The following is a 12925-nucleotide window of genomic DNA, read 5'->3' as shown; positions in this document are numbered from 1 at the left end:
CTCAGACACAAACTTTGCTTCTTGCAGCAAGAAATCTGGCAAAACTCCTCCTGGCTACCACCAACTGCCTGCGGTGGAGCCGGCATCGCCCGGCTCGAAGGGGGGCTGCCGGTCCCCCCCAAGGTGTGGGAGCTCTGGGCACGTCACTTGTATTAAGGTCCCCCTGCCCCTGGCAGGACCGGTACCGTGCTGCGGACGCTTCTGCTGGGCCAAGTTTGAGGGTTGCTGATGGAGAAAAGCAGAACTTCTCAGCTGCAGAGATTTCCCACGTAGTTCCCGTGAGGTTTTCCAGCAGCGTGGAGGGGGCCAGTGTGCAGGTCCTGAGTGGGGCTGGCACCCGCCGGAGTCGAAGCCCGGGCTTTAAGCCAGGCTTTAACCCAGCAAAGGCCAGCGCTGCCCACCTGAGCGGGCAGGACACCATCCCGCTCGCCCCCGGAGCTCGGCCTCAGCAAGGCACCAAGCCAACCCCAGACAAAACCTGTCTCTACCCTCCTGGGCGGTGTTACCTGCATTATTGCTACGAGAAATTCTGCATTTTAAATAACTGGCACCACCTTGCACGTGCACCCTCTGGCAGGTGTGATCCTGGTGGGGAGCAGCGAGTGCAAGGAGGAGGAACAGCAGAAAAAGCAGGATTAAATCAAGCAGCAGCCAGATTTGTGAAGCTCCCTGGCAGACAGGGCGCTGAGCGCTGGGCCAGCCCCGCCGCTCCACCCTTCTGCTGGAGGCAGAGGAAAATCAGCATTTGTCAAACTTTTTCATTTGGAAGTGGATTAAACAGGACCTCTCAAAGCATTCACTACGTAACAAAGTATTTCACTGGGTTTGGTGAGCTCGAGGAACCACAGACATAAATCAAGAGCGTTTACTGTAACGTTACTAAAACGGCAAAGTCTTCCCGCTGACACAGCACGGCCAGCTGAAGTTGCACGTTTGTGCCTTTTGTTATTTTAATTTCTGCTTCTTTAAAACCAGGTAAAAATTCTCAGGGTTTCTCTTTAAGCTGAACAGTGATACCCTGGTTATGCTAAAAATAAACATATAGGACACTACCAGAGCACAGCCCAGAGTCCGTGCTGTAACCTGCAGAAACGTCCGCCTGACAGCGAACCCGGATACCACAAACCTTCGGAAAGGATAAAAGCAGAACCCAACGGCACGGCTCGCATCACTAAGGCAGGAAAAACGTTATTATTGTTCCCATGCAAGTTCCCCAAGCCAAGCACCAGCACCCTCCGGCAGCGGGGAAGCTCCCGCCGAGCTGCAGAGATGCTGCATGCAACGCAGGCACAGACAGGTGAAATGGAGACACGACTTCAACGGAAACTTGAAAGGAAAAGCCAGACATTAAATGATGCTGCTTTCTCATTCGGCACCCCCCCCCCCCCCGCCACCCCCGTCTGCCCACAGGCACCCGAAACCGGGTCAAACTCGCAATTAAAGCTCAGCAGCGTTAACGTACACAACAAGGAAAAAAAAATAAAAATCAAAAGAGCAAAACAAGGTACGATCAGAAGCAGCATTCGCAATGACGGGGTGGATACAGCAGCAGATTGTACCTTCCGTGTTGCTGGGGCCTGCCTCATCATTGCAGAAAAGACAGACGGAGCGAGAGAGAGAGAAAGGGAGACAGGGAGGCAGAGAGAGACTGTTAGCACACTCGGTCACAACAATGCGGCTCTCGGCGCTCGGTCTCGGGAGCAGCGGCTGCCCGGCAGCGCTTGCAAATGGCCGCAGCCTCCCTCTATCCGCTCGCCATCCGCCCGACGATCCAGCGAACGCCTCTCCCCGAGCGCCGGTGCGATGGAGGCGGCGGCTCAGCGGGGCTGCGGGGCGCCGGGGCCGTGGGGGCCCATGGCAGGCGCCGGAGCCGCGGCCGCTCGTCCTCCCGTCGCCGGTGTCTCCAACCACCGCCCCGGCGGCTCATGACATCACCGCCGGCGGGTCTCTCCTCCCCGCGCCGCCACGCCGGGGATGCTGCACCGAGCCGGCGGCACCGGGCGATGCTCCTCCCGGGCCAGGGGGGCCCCAGCGGCTCAGCGACACCCCGGCTCGGCCACCGCGCCGGGGGGTCCGGCCGGCTCCGGCCCGCGCCCCGCAAACCTCTCCCGCCCCGTGCCTACGCGCCGGCCCGGGGGCGGCTGGGATCTGGCGAGCGAATCCCCTGAGCCTGCACAGACGGACGGAGCCGAGCCCGGACAGACGGACGGACGGCTACGGGAAGCCACGTCCATTCACCACCCAGCCCGACTCCCGCCCTCGCAGCCGCCCCGGCCACGAGGGGGGTCATTTTCGAGGAGCTCAATGCACCCCTGCGCGGGGACCCCCTCGGAGAACCCCTGCCCTCCGAGATCCCCCAGCACCCGGCTGGCCCGAGCCTCGCCGCAGTGCCAACCCCAAACCCTGAGCCCCTGCGCGCAGCCTCGCTGGCCCGGGCCAGCGCTGCCCCGGAACCACACTGTGGGGGGAAAAATGCCACATTTGGAGCAAAACCCCACGGCCAGCTCCTCCCGAGTGCCCTGACCCCACCGCACGCGGGAGATCGCCGCCCTTCGGTACCAATTCCTTTTACAGACACACACCTTTTCTTCCGTGCATTATATTGCCTGTGTGTGTGTGTGAACACGGACCCTCTTTTCCAACACTGACAACTCCCATTTCAATTCCTTTATTTTCTGATACTTCCACACCAGGAGGGAGAGGAGCTCGGGCTGACCTGGGCTCACCCACAACAGCAACCATCCTTCTTAAATAATACGTGAATATGCAAACCTCTACGCACAAAGCACATTTTTAGCTCCGGTAGTTACAGACGCTCAGTGCAATACTTGCAATCTCTTGCAAAAAAAAGGCTTTAAAGGCAACTTTCACCGGCAGGTTAAAATTTCCTGGCGGCTCAAGGCAGTCCCACAGCCTGCGGTGCCACGGGCTGCACCCAACTGCAAGAGCCGTCACCCGCAGCGGGGTGTGATCGCTGAGTAACTTCTGTGTCAGGAAAAGGAACATCTGTGGGGCCTTGCAGAGACGTTCTCCCCGGATTGAGGTTTGGAAAGTTGAGAGCATTACAATACGTGTATAGATATAAGTATATATGGGGGGTGTAAATATATATTCTAAAAATCTAAATCTGTGTTTTTATGAGACCCTTAAAAGTCTTCTAACACAACAAAAGCCGCCCCCTCCCAGGGCCCATTAACTTAATTTTCTCCAGAGACGGAGGACAGGAATTTTCAGACTAAAAAGCAGCATTTGGGCCAGAGAAGCTGGAGTCAATCAGAAAGAGCTGAAGAAGAAAACCACCACCCCTACGATGACCGAGTGGGCTCTGGGTGTTTCCGTGGGAGGGGGAACCCTGAGCAGACCCAAAGGGACCCGCGCTGCTCTGGGGAGGTGTCGGGGGGGGCACGGCAGCTGCCCCTGCTCCTTGGCCATCTGAGGGGAGCAGCTGGCCGTGCGTTCTCCCCCCGGCACGGCCGCGTCCCCCGGACCCGCTGCCCCTCCAACCCCGGCAGCGCCCAGGAGAGGAGGGAGGGTGCCCCGGGCCGCAGCATCACCCGGTCCCACGCAGCACGGCGGCCGAGCAGAGCCCTCGCAGCCCCCACCCTGCCCAAGGCAGCCAAATCCGGCCAAGCGAAGGCTCAGTCGCTTTGTGATTGCATCTGAGGGTGCAGCCACAGCCCCTCACAACACCAGCGGAGACGTTCGGGGAGCACGGACGGGCCAAGCAGACCACGGCTCCTCTCCAATCTTTCTGCCCTTTCCCTCCAGCCAAACTTCAAAAATCAGGAGCACTTTTTAAGAGACTCAAGGGACGCTTCAGACAGCCCAAAATTCAGTAATTAATTACACCTGTGGAATTTTCCACCCTCATACTTGAAACATGCAGATTGGGGGTTTATTCTGTTTGATACAGGAAGAACTCTCTCAACATTTCTGCTCCAAAAGTGATTTCAATACTTGTCAGTAAAAACAGCAGAATCCAAACGCCAGGGCGACACTTTCCAAACCCACCCTCCTGGCCTCGAGGCGAGCGGGCTGTAACTGTACGGCAGAAGCACAGACCGGCACAGACTCTAACTGACAGGCTGCACAAATTTCACGCCAATTCACCCCAAACCCCACCCTGGCAGTTGAGGATCATCTATTCGCCCAAAACACCCCCGTCACCACTGCTCTGAACCGCTGTGGAGACCAACCAAGGCGCTGAATCACCCACGTGTCAGCCCACGCCCTCATTTTATTATCGGACTCGCTCCCAAGTCCTCGGGGTAACTGGAAACTACCCGTGGCAGTGGGGGGCTCAGTCAGCCGGGGTCTTCAGCTCCACAAAGACTCTCCAAGTCCTGGGTTTTGGTTTGGTTTTAACCAAAGTTCAAGTTGAAGTTCTTCCAGAGCCTTACGTACCGTTGAACCGGCAGCTCAAACAGCTCACGGTTGGGCGCCGAATGCAGAACAAGGGCGCAACTCGTGGGATTTTCCCGGTGGATAAAAGATTACGCTGCTGGATTGAGTCACAGAGCAAACGTGGGAATGCCACAAAGAGAGTGAGAAAGATAGTTAACGTCGGAAGCAAGGAACGTCATTTTATTCTGACGCTTCACACGCTTGCCCAGTGGCTGAGATCCATCTCTGGTATCTTCAATGATCCATCCACTCTCCATCCGCGACTCCATCTCAGACCCTCGGGATTTCCTGGCTCCGGGGTCTCGGCACCACCCACACCACGGAGGGTCACAAGGCCTGGGCCGGGGGGTCAGTGCGGGGCGTCTCCGGGCTGCGCTGAAGACCCAGAGTCGGGTCAGCAACCCCCCAACCCCTCCCGCTGCTGAAAACGCTCCTCAAAACCCTGCGCAGATCCCGGGAACAGCAACGGCCAGCCCTGCCCTGCTGAGGCCTCCCACGCCGCCGTGCAGCCACGGGGCTCTCCCGGGGAAGCAGTGGTCACCCCGAGAAGGGGTGTGCTTCACCCGAGCAGGGACGAACGGGCCTTCCAGCACTTTAACTGCAGAAATGGGCAAACTTGGCAAAAAATGCAAAAAGCACCTGACAGCTGTATTCCAGCTGTATTGTAGGCGTAGGTTTATACAAAGGTGCTTCTGGCAACAGGTGGGGCTGCCTCAACCTTTGAGAATTCCTAAAGTGCGAAAAGAAACCCAAAAATAAAAGATTTTGAACAGCTACAGAAGATGAACACTGAGGAAAGACTGGCCCCTGCAGCACGAGTCGCTTCCAGCTGTGGTAACACTGACCTCTAGTACTTTCTACGCGTGACAGGCTAAAAAAAATTATTGTCCTCAAGAAAACGCCTCTGCTCCCACAGCAATGTATCAAAACAAGGCAGCAAATGTTCTAACGAGCTGCGCGATGGCTAAATATCCAGCTCAAGAGCCAAAAGGAAGAGCTCAGGCAAGCTCTCGGGAGAGACAAACCAGCAGATTTTGGCAGTTAACCCAGAGAAGCGGCTCCAGGAGCCCGGACACCGCAGCGCTCCGCGCCCTCGCTGCGGGGGCAGCTCAACCCACCCCGCGGGGATGGGGCCAGACCTGCCCGCGCCCGGGTCAAACAGTGGGTCACTAAAACCAGACCCAGCACAAAACCCTCCACCTTAGCAGCTTGCGGCCGTGTCCTGGGGGTGGGAACCCTCCCGTGGTGGGGCCCCCCTGGCTCCACGGAGCAAAACCCCTCTGCAGAGCTGCCGAGACGAGAGCGCTGCCTCTCAGGTAACCAGGCTGGGCATGTTAAGACCAGAATTTATCCAGATAGCCGCACACTTTTAGAGGACTATCTTTCACATAAGCCCAGATTAAAAACACTCCTTTTCAAGCAATTAACAATTTTCTGTTGTTTGAAGGAGAGCGGCCCTGGGTGACCCCAAAGGAAGCTGCTGCTGCAGGCTGGCCGAGGCTGCGTGCCGGCAGCGCCCCGCGGCACAGCCCCGCTCCCCAGCGCAGCGCCGGCTCCGCCATTCCCCGCCAGCCTCGACTGCCACCCCGGCAAATACAAACGGGGTTTGTCCTCAGAACTCAATGTCAGAAGACTTCAACCACAGCCCATGCGAGAAAAAAATGAACGAATGCGCTGTGAAGCCGTGAGGAGGCAAAGCTGCGCAGGGGCAGCGGTGGCTCACGGGGACAGTCCCCGCTCACCCCACACCCGAGCACACACTTTATCACCAGCCCAAGCCCAGGCTGTTCCCGGGCCCATCTCCCCGTGCCAAGCGGTTTTTCCTATAACGAATCTCTGAGTGCCCAGGGAAGCCACAGACGCTCCCCGGCTCAGGGCAGCGGGGCAGGGAGCAGCGGGCTGAGGCTCTCCGCTCTCTCGCTGGCTGCGCTCACCCTGCTCTGGCCTCGCACTTGGGTTCTCGTTCTCAGCTCCGTTCCCAGCTCGCAGTTGCCAAACCTGGGGCTGGCGAGTAGGCCTGAGCCTGGCGAGCCCTGTGTAAGGATCTGCTCGCCACCGGGGCTCATCCTGCTCCTCAGGGGAGCGCTGGGATCCTCAGGGATCTGCACCGGCCTCCCGACCACCTCCGCGCCAGGGCTGCCAGCTCTGCCGAGTCGGGGTGCACCTTCCTGGTATCGGCTCGCAGCCCATCAGTCCCGGGGCAGCTCCCCGGCCCATCACCAGCCAGCTCCTTCCTCCTCAGCTGTGAGGATGAATGATGAGGGCGAGCGGAGGAAGAGCTCGTTGTAGGTGCACAGAGCCAGCCCCACAACAGGCCGAACATCAGGCAGGAGGGCATTGCCTCCCCAGAAAGGATTCTTGGCAAACACATCTGGTAGCCAAACCTGAACACAACTAGTAGCCTTTGGGTCCCTCCTAACTGGCCGCGGCCCTCAGCAGAGCCCCTGTGGGCAGCAAACGAGTCTGGACAGCACCAAGAGCTGAGGTCAGGACCCCTCCAGCAGCTCCTCGCTGCTGCGGGCGGACAGACGGCGTTAGCAGGGGAAGGGCTTGCAAGTGGTGTTTTTAAAAGCTCTACCAGCGCATGCGAATGAAGAACCTCCGCGTTTCATCACCCTGTCACAGTAAAGCCTGTTTTGGGTCAAGAGCTGCTTTATACAGACCCAGCTCTGAAGTCAGCTGAAGGCATCCAAAGGCTCCCGCAGAACCCCCCCCTCTGTGGGCCAGCCCCGGGGATGAGGCTTTCCTCTCCCAAACGTGGCAGGCTAACGGCCCACGTACGTATTAAGTGTTCTCAGACAAAACCAACCTGGATTCGGGGCTGTAAGCCCCTTCGGGAACAAAGTGCCATATATGTTGCTGAAGGAGTCACTCAAAAGCTTGCACGGATCTAACATTCAGTTAAGAGAATTAAGGGTATTACAGTAAGGGGGGCAGGGCAGTAGCTGCTCCCCTGGTTTCTAAATCTAGAATATATAAAATCTTTCCGCATCCAGGATTTGATAAACACCAACACAGGCTGGCCACACGCATTCCAGAAGCAGCAGATGAGAAAATGCAATTTAACGGCAGAAAAAAAGCTGCCGGATGCTTTAGAGCCATCCTGTAAAAACATCCAGTGATACGTAAGAGAAGTGATTTATCTTCAAGCCCTCAGAGTAACCAGGAGCCCTCAGCACCAGCACAGAGCAGCAGATTGCAGAACCCCCCTTGGTGCGGAGCAGGAGCCTCCTGCGACACGACGCTGCTGCCGTTTGCTCCGGCTCATTTCCATGGTACCACCAGCTTGCGGCGCCAGATGCTGCTCAGCTCACGGCTCCGTGGTCTGCCGGCCCTTCCCTCGATTAACAACAAAAAAAACCATCACTCCCCAGCGCCGAGCTGGCCGCGAGCTCCTGTGAAGGTCCCGCGGAGGCACGAAGAGGTGCCAGGGCAGTTTGTCAGCCGGCTGAGAGGAATATGGGCCACGTGGAAATCGGTGCACAGGCCCACCGAGAGCCCTTTGCAGGACGTGCTTTTGGCACGTTTTATGAGGTAATGGGATTACTCTTTCCTTTAAAGGATTAACAGGGCTCGGGTTGGCCCCTCTTCTTTAAAAAGAAACCATCTGGACCCAGATCGCTCCGTGCCCTCCCCAGGCCATCTGCTCCCTGCGCAGACACCGCCGCCGAGCCCGGCTAATGACGGGGCACAACAACAAAGGGAGGACAAGAGGATCAGAGTGAGGTCAAGTGCGCAGCAGAGAGGGCGATGAAGCCACGCGCGTGACAGGGCTCAGAACAAAACACCTGAGATCCAGCTCCAGCACACGAATGCCGGCTGGGGTGACAGAACGGGAATGTTACTGGAGCTGGGACAAAGCTGATCCGTTAGATGGGAAAAAAAAAGCCACAAAACAGGCGTCAAACTGGCTTTAGCTCCTGCTGTCCCAGGACAGGTGACCTGCAGAGGGAGACAGCGCCCTGGGACAGAGGCACCATCCCGGTCACAGAGCTCAGCGCGCGGGGCGGCGCTGGCCGTGTGTCCCTGCTCCGGCTGAGCCGGGACCCTCCGTGCCCAGGGCCTGAGGGTCTCCAGACACAACAGGGCACTGGGGACGAGCCCGTTTCACTGCTGCAGACAAGTCTGTGGGGTTTGTCCCCTTCCAGCCACACAACCCGACCATCACGGCACAATGGGGGCAGGATGACGCTGCCCGGGACGCAGGGAGTGACTGTGTGGGTACGGGGCGGTGGAGGCTGAGCCGGGCCGCTGGCATGGCAATGTTAGACCCAGCGGGACCAGACTAGATCAAGCAGACAAGACACGACCCGCCGGTGAGGCAGAGTGTGTTCCGCCGCTGGCATCCTACCCGCAACGTCCCCACCGGGCAGGCCAAGCTCGCGGGGAACCCAGCAGTGTCCTCGGGTAGAAGGAAGCCAGATCTCCACCCCCAGCCCACGGGCCGCGGCATTAGCAGGGACCCTGCTCCCACCCCACAGCCGCAGGACCCCGGGGCTGAGCTGGAAGCCCCGGCACAAACAACCCACCGCCGTGGTGCCAGCGGAGCCGGCGGCCGTGGCACGTCTGACCGCAGGGCAAAGCACCCCAGGAACACTCTGCTGCGGCTGCTCTCGTAGGCTCCAAACACCCGCAGCTCAAGGACTCCCTGAGCAAAACAGAACTGACATGCATGACGTTATTTTTTCAGATTTTGGCTTAAGAGAACCCGTCCGGCCTTTCTCTGCCTCCCCGAAAGCCCACACCGCCCCAGCACTGCAGTGCAAGGGTGTCACGGCTTCGTCACATGCGGGACAAGGAGGTCCCTGCTCTCAGGGATCTGGAGCGGAGCCGGCCCCTCTGTCTCACTGGAGGTGACGTTTGTGGCCCGGTGTAACCCCAGCCTTCCTGACCACACAGTCAGCAAAACATTGACCCGAGTAGTGCAGAGATAAAGGGGCACACAACCCGTTTTGCTCCGAAAATGAGTAGAGAAACACCCTCTTGCTGCTTCTTAAGCAGCCATTTGATGTTCTTGCCACCCCAGCCTCGGGGCTGGCAAACCCTGTCCAGATGGGCCACCACGTGCCGGGGCCAGCCTGAACCACCGGCTCCCGAGCAGCCACGGGCTCCACACGAGGAAGGAGGAGATCCCCGACACCCTGCGCCCCTCGTGTCCCCTGGGAGGGACCGCCGGCTTCATGCAGCCCCAGAGGTGACACAGCCGCTCCCCACCATGCTCGGGGCCCTGGGGGGCTGCTGGCCCCTGCACTAGCCCAGCCCGTGCGAGGGAGAGGCACGAGGCCCTGCCCCAGCGCTCCTGGCCAGCACAAAGGCAGCAGCAAACCCAAGGCAAAGAGCACAGAGAGAGGGAGAAGAGCTGGGAGGGTAAGGGCCATCTGGCACAAAAAAGCAGCAAGCAGCAGCTCTTAATATGATTAAGGTCTATATTTAACATGCAAAGAGCCACCTTAATCTCATGAATAAGCATCGATCTGCTAATCACATTCATTATTTTATGGTCACACCAACCAGGCTGCGATTTCCACACGCTTGTGTGAGGTCAAGCGCTGCGATAGGAGGGGGGCAGAGAGCTAACGAGTTTATTAAAGGCTGAAAAAGTTAAATTCTGAGGTGCCATCAGCAAACACGTGGCGCTGAGAAGGGCTGTGATGAGCCCCTCTCCACGCACGGCGAATCAGGATGGGGTCTCTGCACCGCTGCTCTTAAAAGCAAGACCCACATAAAGGCTGAGGGGACGGCGGCATCCACACGGCCACCTGTGACCGAGCTCCCTGCCCCGACACCCCGGGCGACAGGGAAGATGACGAACACACCGCTCAGAATGAGCAGCTCTTCCCGTCAGCTTAACAAACAGCGGGGCCGGGGTTGGAGTCACGCACGGAACGGCGGCGGCGAGAGCTCACAGGAGCGAGGCGCAGGGCAGACACATGCCCACCCGCGAAGCCTCGGGGACACACAGAGACCTCGGCCCAGGGGAGTCCTGGCGGGGTGAGGAGAGTGGGAGCACCTGGTAACAGCTGCTCCCGGCCACCCCTCGGCAGCTTCTCCTTCCATTTCTGCATCGCTCCTCGCCTGTGGACTTGCCGTAGACAAACGCTGCCCTTTGGATCATCTCTGCACCCAAAAACCAATGGGAAAGCGATTGGAAAGAAAAGCTCTGCTGAAGGTACCACGGACGGGCAGCGCGCGCACCGGGGACTCAGCAGGTACCGGGTCCCTTTCTAGTGCTCGTGCTGCGGCCAGATCCGCTTTTCTCTTGGCACGATTGCCATGGCAGGAAAATATCCCCCAAGCAGCCTAAGGGAAACAATGCCAAGACCTTTGTAGTTTTAGTTCCCTTTGGTAGGAAGCGAAACAAAAGGGTTTTGGCTTTGCTAAGTGTTAGAAACAAGCTGGTTGTGGGGTGCTCTTACCTTGGGAGAAGCCGCAGCCCAAGGAGAGGACCAGGACCACACACAAGCAGGGCAGTCCCTTGCCTCCAAGTCACCAAAGCCTGTTTCTCAGCAGCACAGCATCTTTTTCCTCGGTTTTACAGACTAAAGCTGCTCATTATGTAGCATTACCTTGTATTGTTTAGAAAGCTCCTTTATATTGGTCAGTAACGGGCTGCATAAGGGCCCTGAAACAGATTTAGAGTTTGAAACACGTTTCCACGCAGAGACCGAGCGCGAGGGAGCGCTGCCAACGCTTCCCACAGCGCGCAACGCGCTCGGCGCGGAGCCGGGGCTTCCAAGGCCCGCAGCCCAGGGAACACCCGCTGTATTAAACCAGTCAAGGTTTAATTGTTCAGGGCAAGAAGTCGGCGAAAGCCAGGCTGAGGCACACCACAATCCCTGGGCTGGCTCGCTGGCCTCTGAGACTTACAGCGCACTGAGGTAAAAACTGCGCAGCTGCGCGCGTGGGGAGCGACACCGGGCACAGCCCGCAGGTATCGCGGCACCCGGCGCCCCGCGGGGACTGGAAAACCCGACTGCAGTTCGCTGGAACGGCAGAAAATCTCCCAGCTGAGTGTAAAGTGTAAAGTCGGGCTGCCAGCCTCCGCCCTCCCTTGAGCGGCGGTCGGGCAGTGACGCCGCGGCGCCAACGCCACCCACCTCACCGCGGTCGGGCTCCGGAGCGTCGCGGCGGCTGCATTTAGCTCCCGTCCTGCGAGCAAGTGGGGGGCCAGCGGAGGGGAGCGCATGCAATGAGCGAACATGCGATGGAGGCACAGTGGCAATGGGTGACGATGGACTGGGATGCACTGGGGGGGCCTTTCATGCGGCCAGGAGACTCGGCAACACACAGATTAATTGTCAAAAAAAGCACCACCTTTTTAGGTTTCACTCCACGCTGCATGAAGAGGGAACAAAAGGGTACAAGGTTAGAGCTCACATCATATTGACAGCAGTGATGAGAAGAGGTATCTGCTTTCTGTTCAAACTGGGCAAGTTTCAGAGCCAGCGAGGCACGGAAGAGAGCATTCCTCAGAGGAGTCACTGGGCTGCGAAAACACGTACAATCAGCAAGGAAAATACATTCAGGTCGATTGAAACAAACCCAAGATGGCTTAAGAGAGGGAAGCGGGCAACAGGGCTCGTCTGCAACCCTCTGACTGAGGAGCTTTACTCCAGCACCACTGATCCACCTCCCACTTCTCCAGCTCAGGATCTTCTGAGGTGCCAGGACACATTCAAAGGAAAATAAATTCACTCCAGGACAGCCATCAGCACTTGCAAAGAAGAGGCAACCACCGTGCTTCGCTGACTGAAACACAGAACCCCCGGGGAGGAGGGATCCCACCCACCCCAGCTCTCACAAACACGCTCACCCCCCCCTCACCCGCCCGGATCAGACACTGCAAAGGGAAGCAGATGCTGTATCCAACTATTTTTTTTTCCCCCACATTTTTTGCGGGCGCACTTCCACCACACCTCAGGTCACAAAGTCTGTTCACGATTTAACATGACGTTCGGCTTTTAAAACACAATTCTCGATCATACCAAGGCAAAGCCCTGCACCAGCTGCTGCCCTACAGATGATTTTTCATGCTGGCAGGAAGTTCCTACACTGGTGCTGGGAAGAAACTGCATTTCATCCGAAGCGTGCTGGAAATGTCCCGTTTCTTGCCCCTCAGGGCCCCTCCACCCACGGAAAGAAGCTCTTTTCCTCATTTTCAGACATCCCAATGCCGCAGCTTGGTGGAGCAGAGAGAACAGCTTCTCCGGCCCAGCCATGGAGTCGGGGTTTGGATGCCAGGATTTGGATGCCAGGATGTCCCCGGAGGATGGGGGATGCCCGGGGATGATGCTCTGGAAGCGGGTGCGGGGAGCATCCCCCTGCCTCCAGCGTGGCACTAAGTGCTCCCAGACCTGCCGGGAGCATCCAGGCAGGGCTGGGCTTGCCGGTGCTTTGGGCAGCGATTTGCCCTGGTGTAGGTGGGCTGTGGGGCGACGCCGGGAGAGCAGGAGAGCCCAGGCCAGATCCGGGGGCACCTCTACACCTTCTTCTTGCAGAGCCTTTATCGTTGTCACATCCG

General features: G+C 58.3%; 1 protein-coding gene across 8 annotated transcripts in view; it reads right to left on the bottom strand.

The window, feature by feature from the left end:
- DCTN1 (dynactin subunit 1) overlaps positions 1 to 12925 on the bottom strand; it is a 72003-nt gene that overhangs the window by 26442 nt on the left and 32636 nt on the right. For 4 of the 8 annotated variants that reach the window (XM_074821673.1, XM_074821674.1, XM_074821670.1 and 1 more), the window contains exons 5-6: positions 11719 to 11739; positions 1560 to 1577 (exon numbers count right to left, since the gene is read on the bottom strand). The exons of 3 other annotated variants lie outside the window; for them this stretch is intronic. In XM_074821673.1, the coding sequence (XP_074677774.1) occupies positions 1560 to 1577; positions 11719 to 11739 (39 nt within the window). Of the gene's footprint in view, positions 1 to 1559; positions 1907 to 11718; positions 11740 to 12925 lie in introns of those variants that run through there. One more of the 8 variants, XM_074821679.1, reaches the window with a different exon arrangement.

The sequence above is a fragment of the Strix aluco genome, chromosome 4 (assembly GCF_031877795.1).
Source record: "Strix aluco isolate bStrAlu1 chromosome 4, bStrAlu1.hap1, whole genome shotgun sequence".
Taxonomy (NCBI): Eukaryota; Metazoa; Chordata; class Aves; order Strigiformes; family Strigidae; genus Strix; species Strix aluco.
Note: the sequence above shows the minus strand (reverse complement) of the source record. Positions and strands in the feature narration are given on the sequence as shown.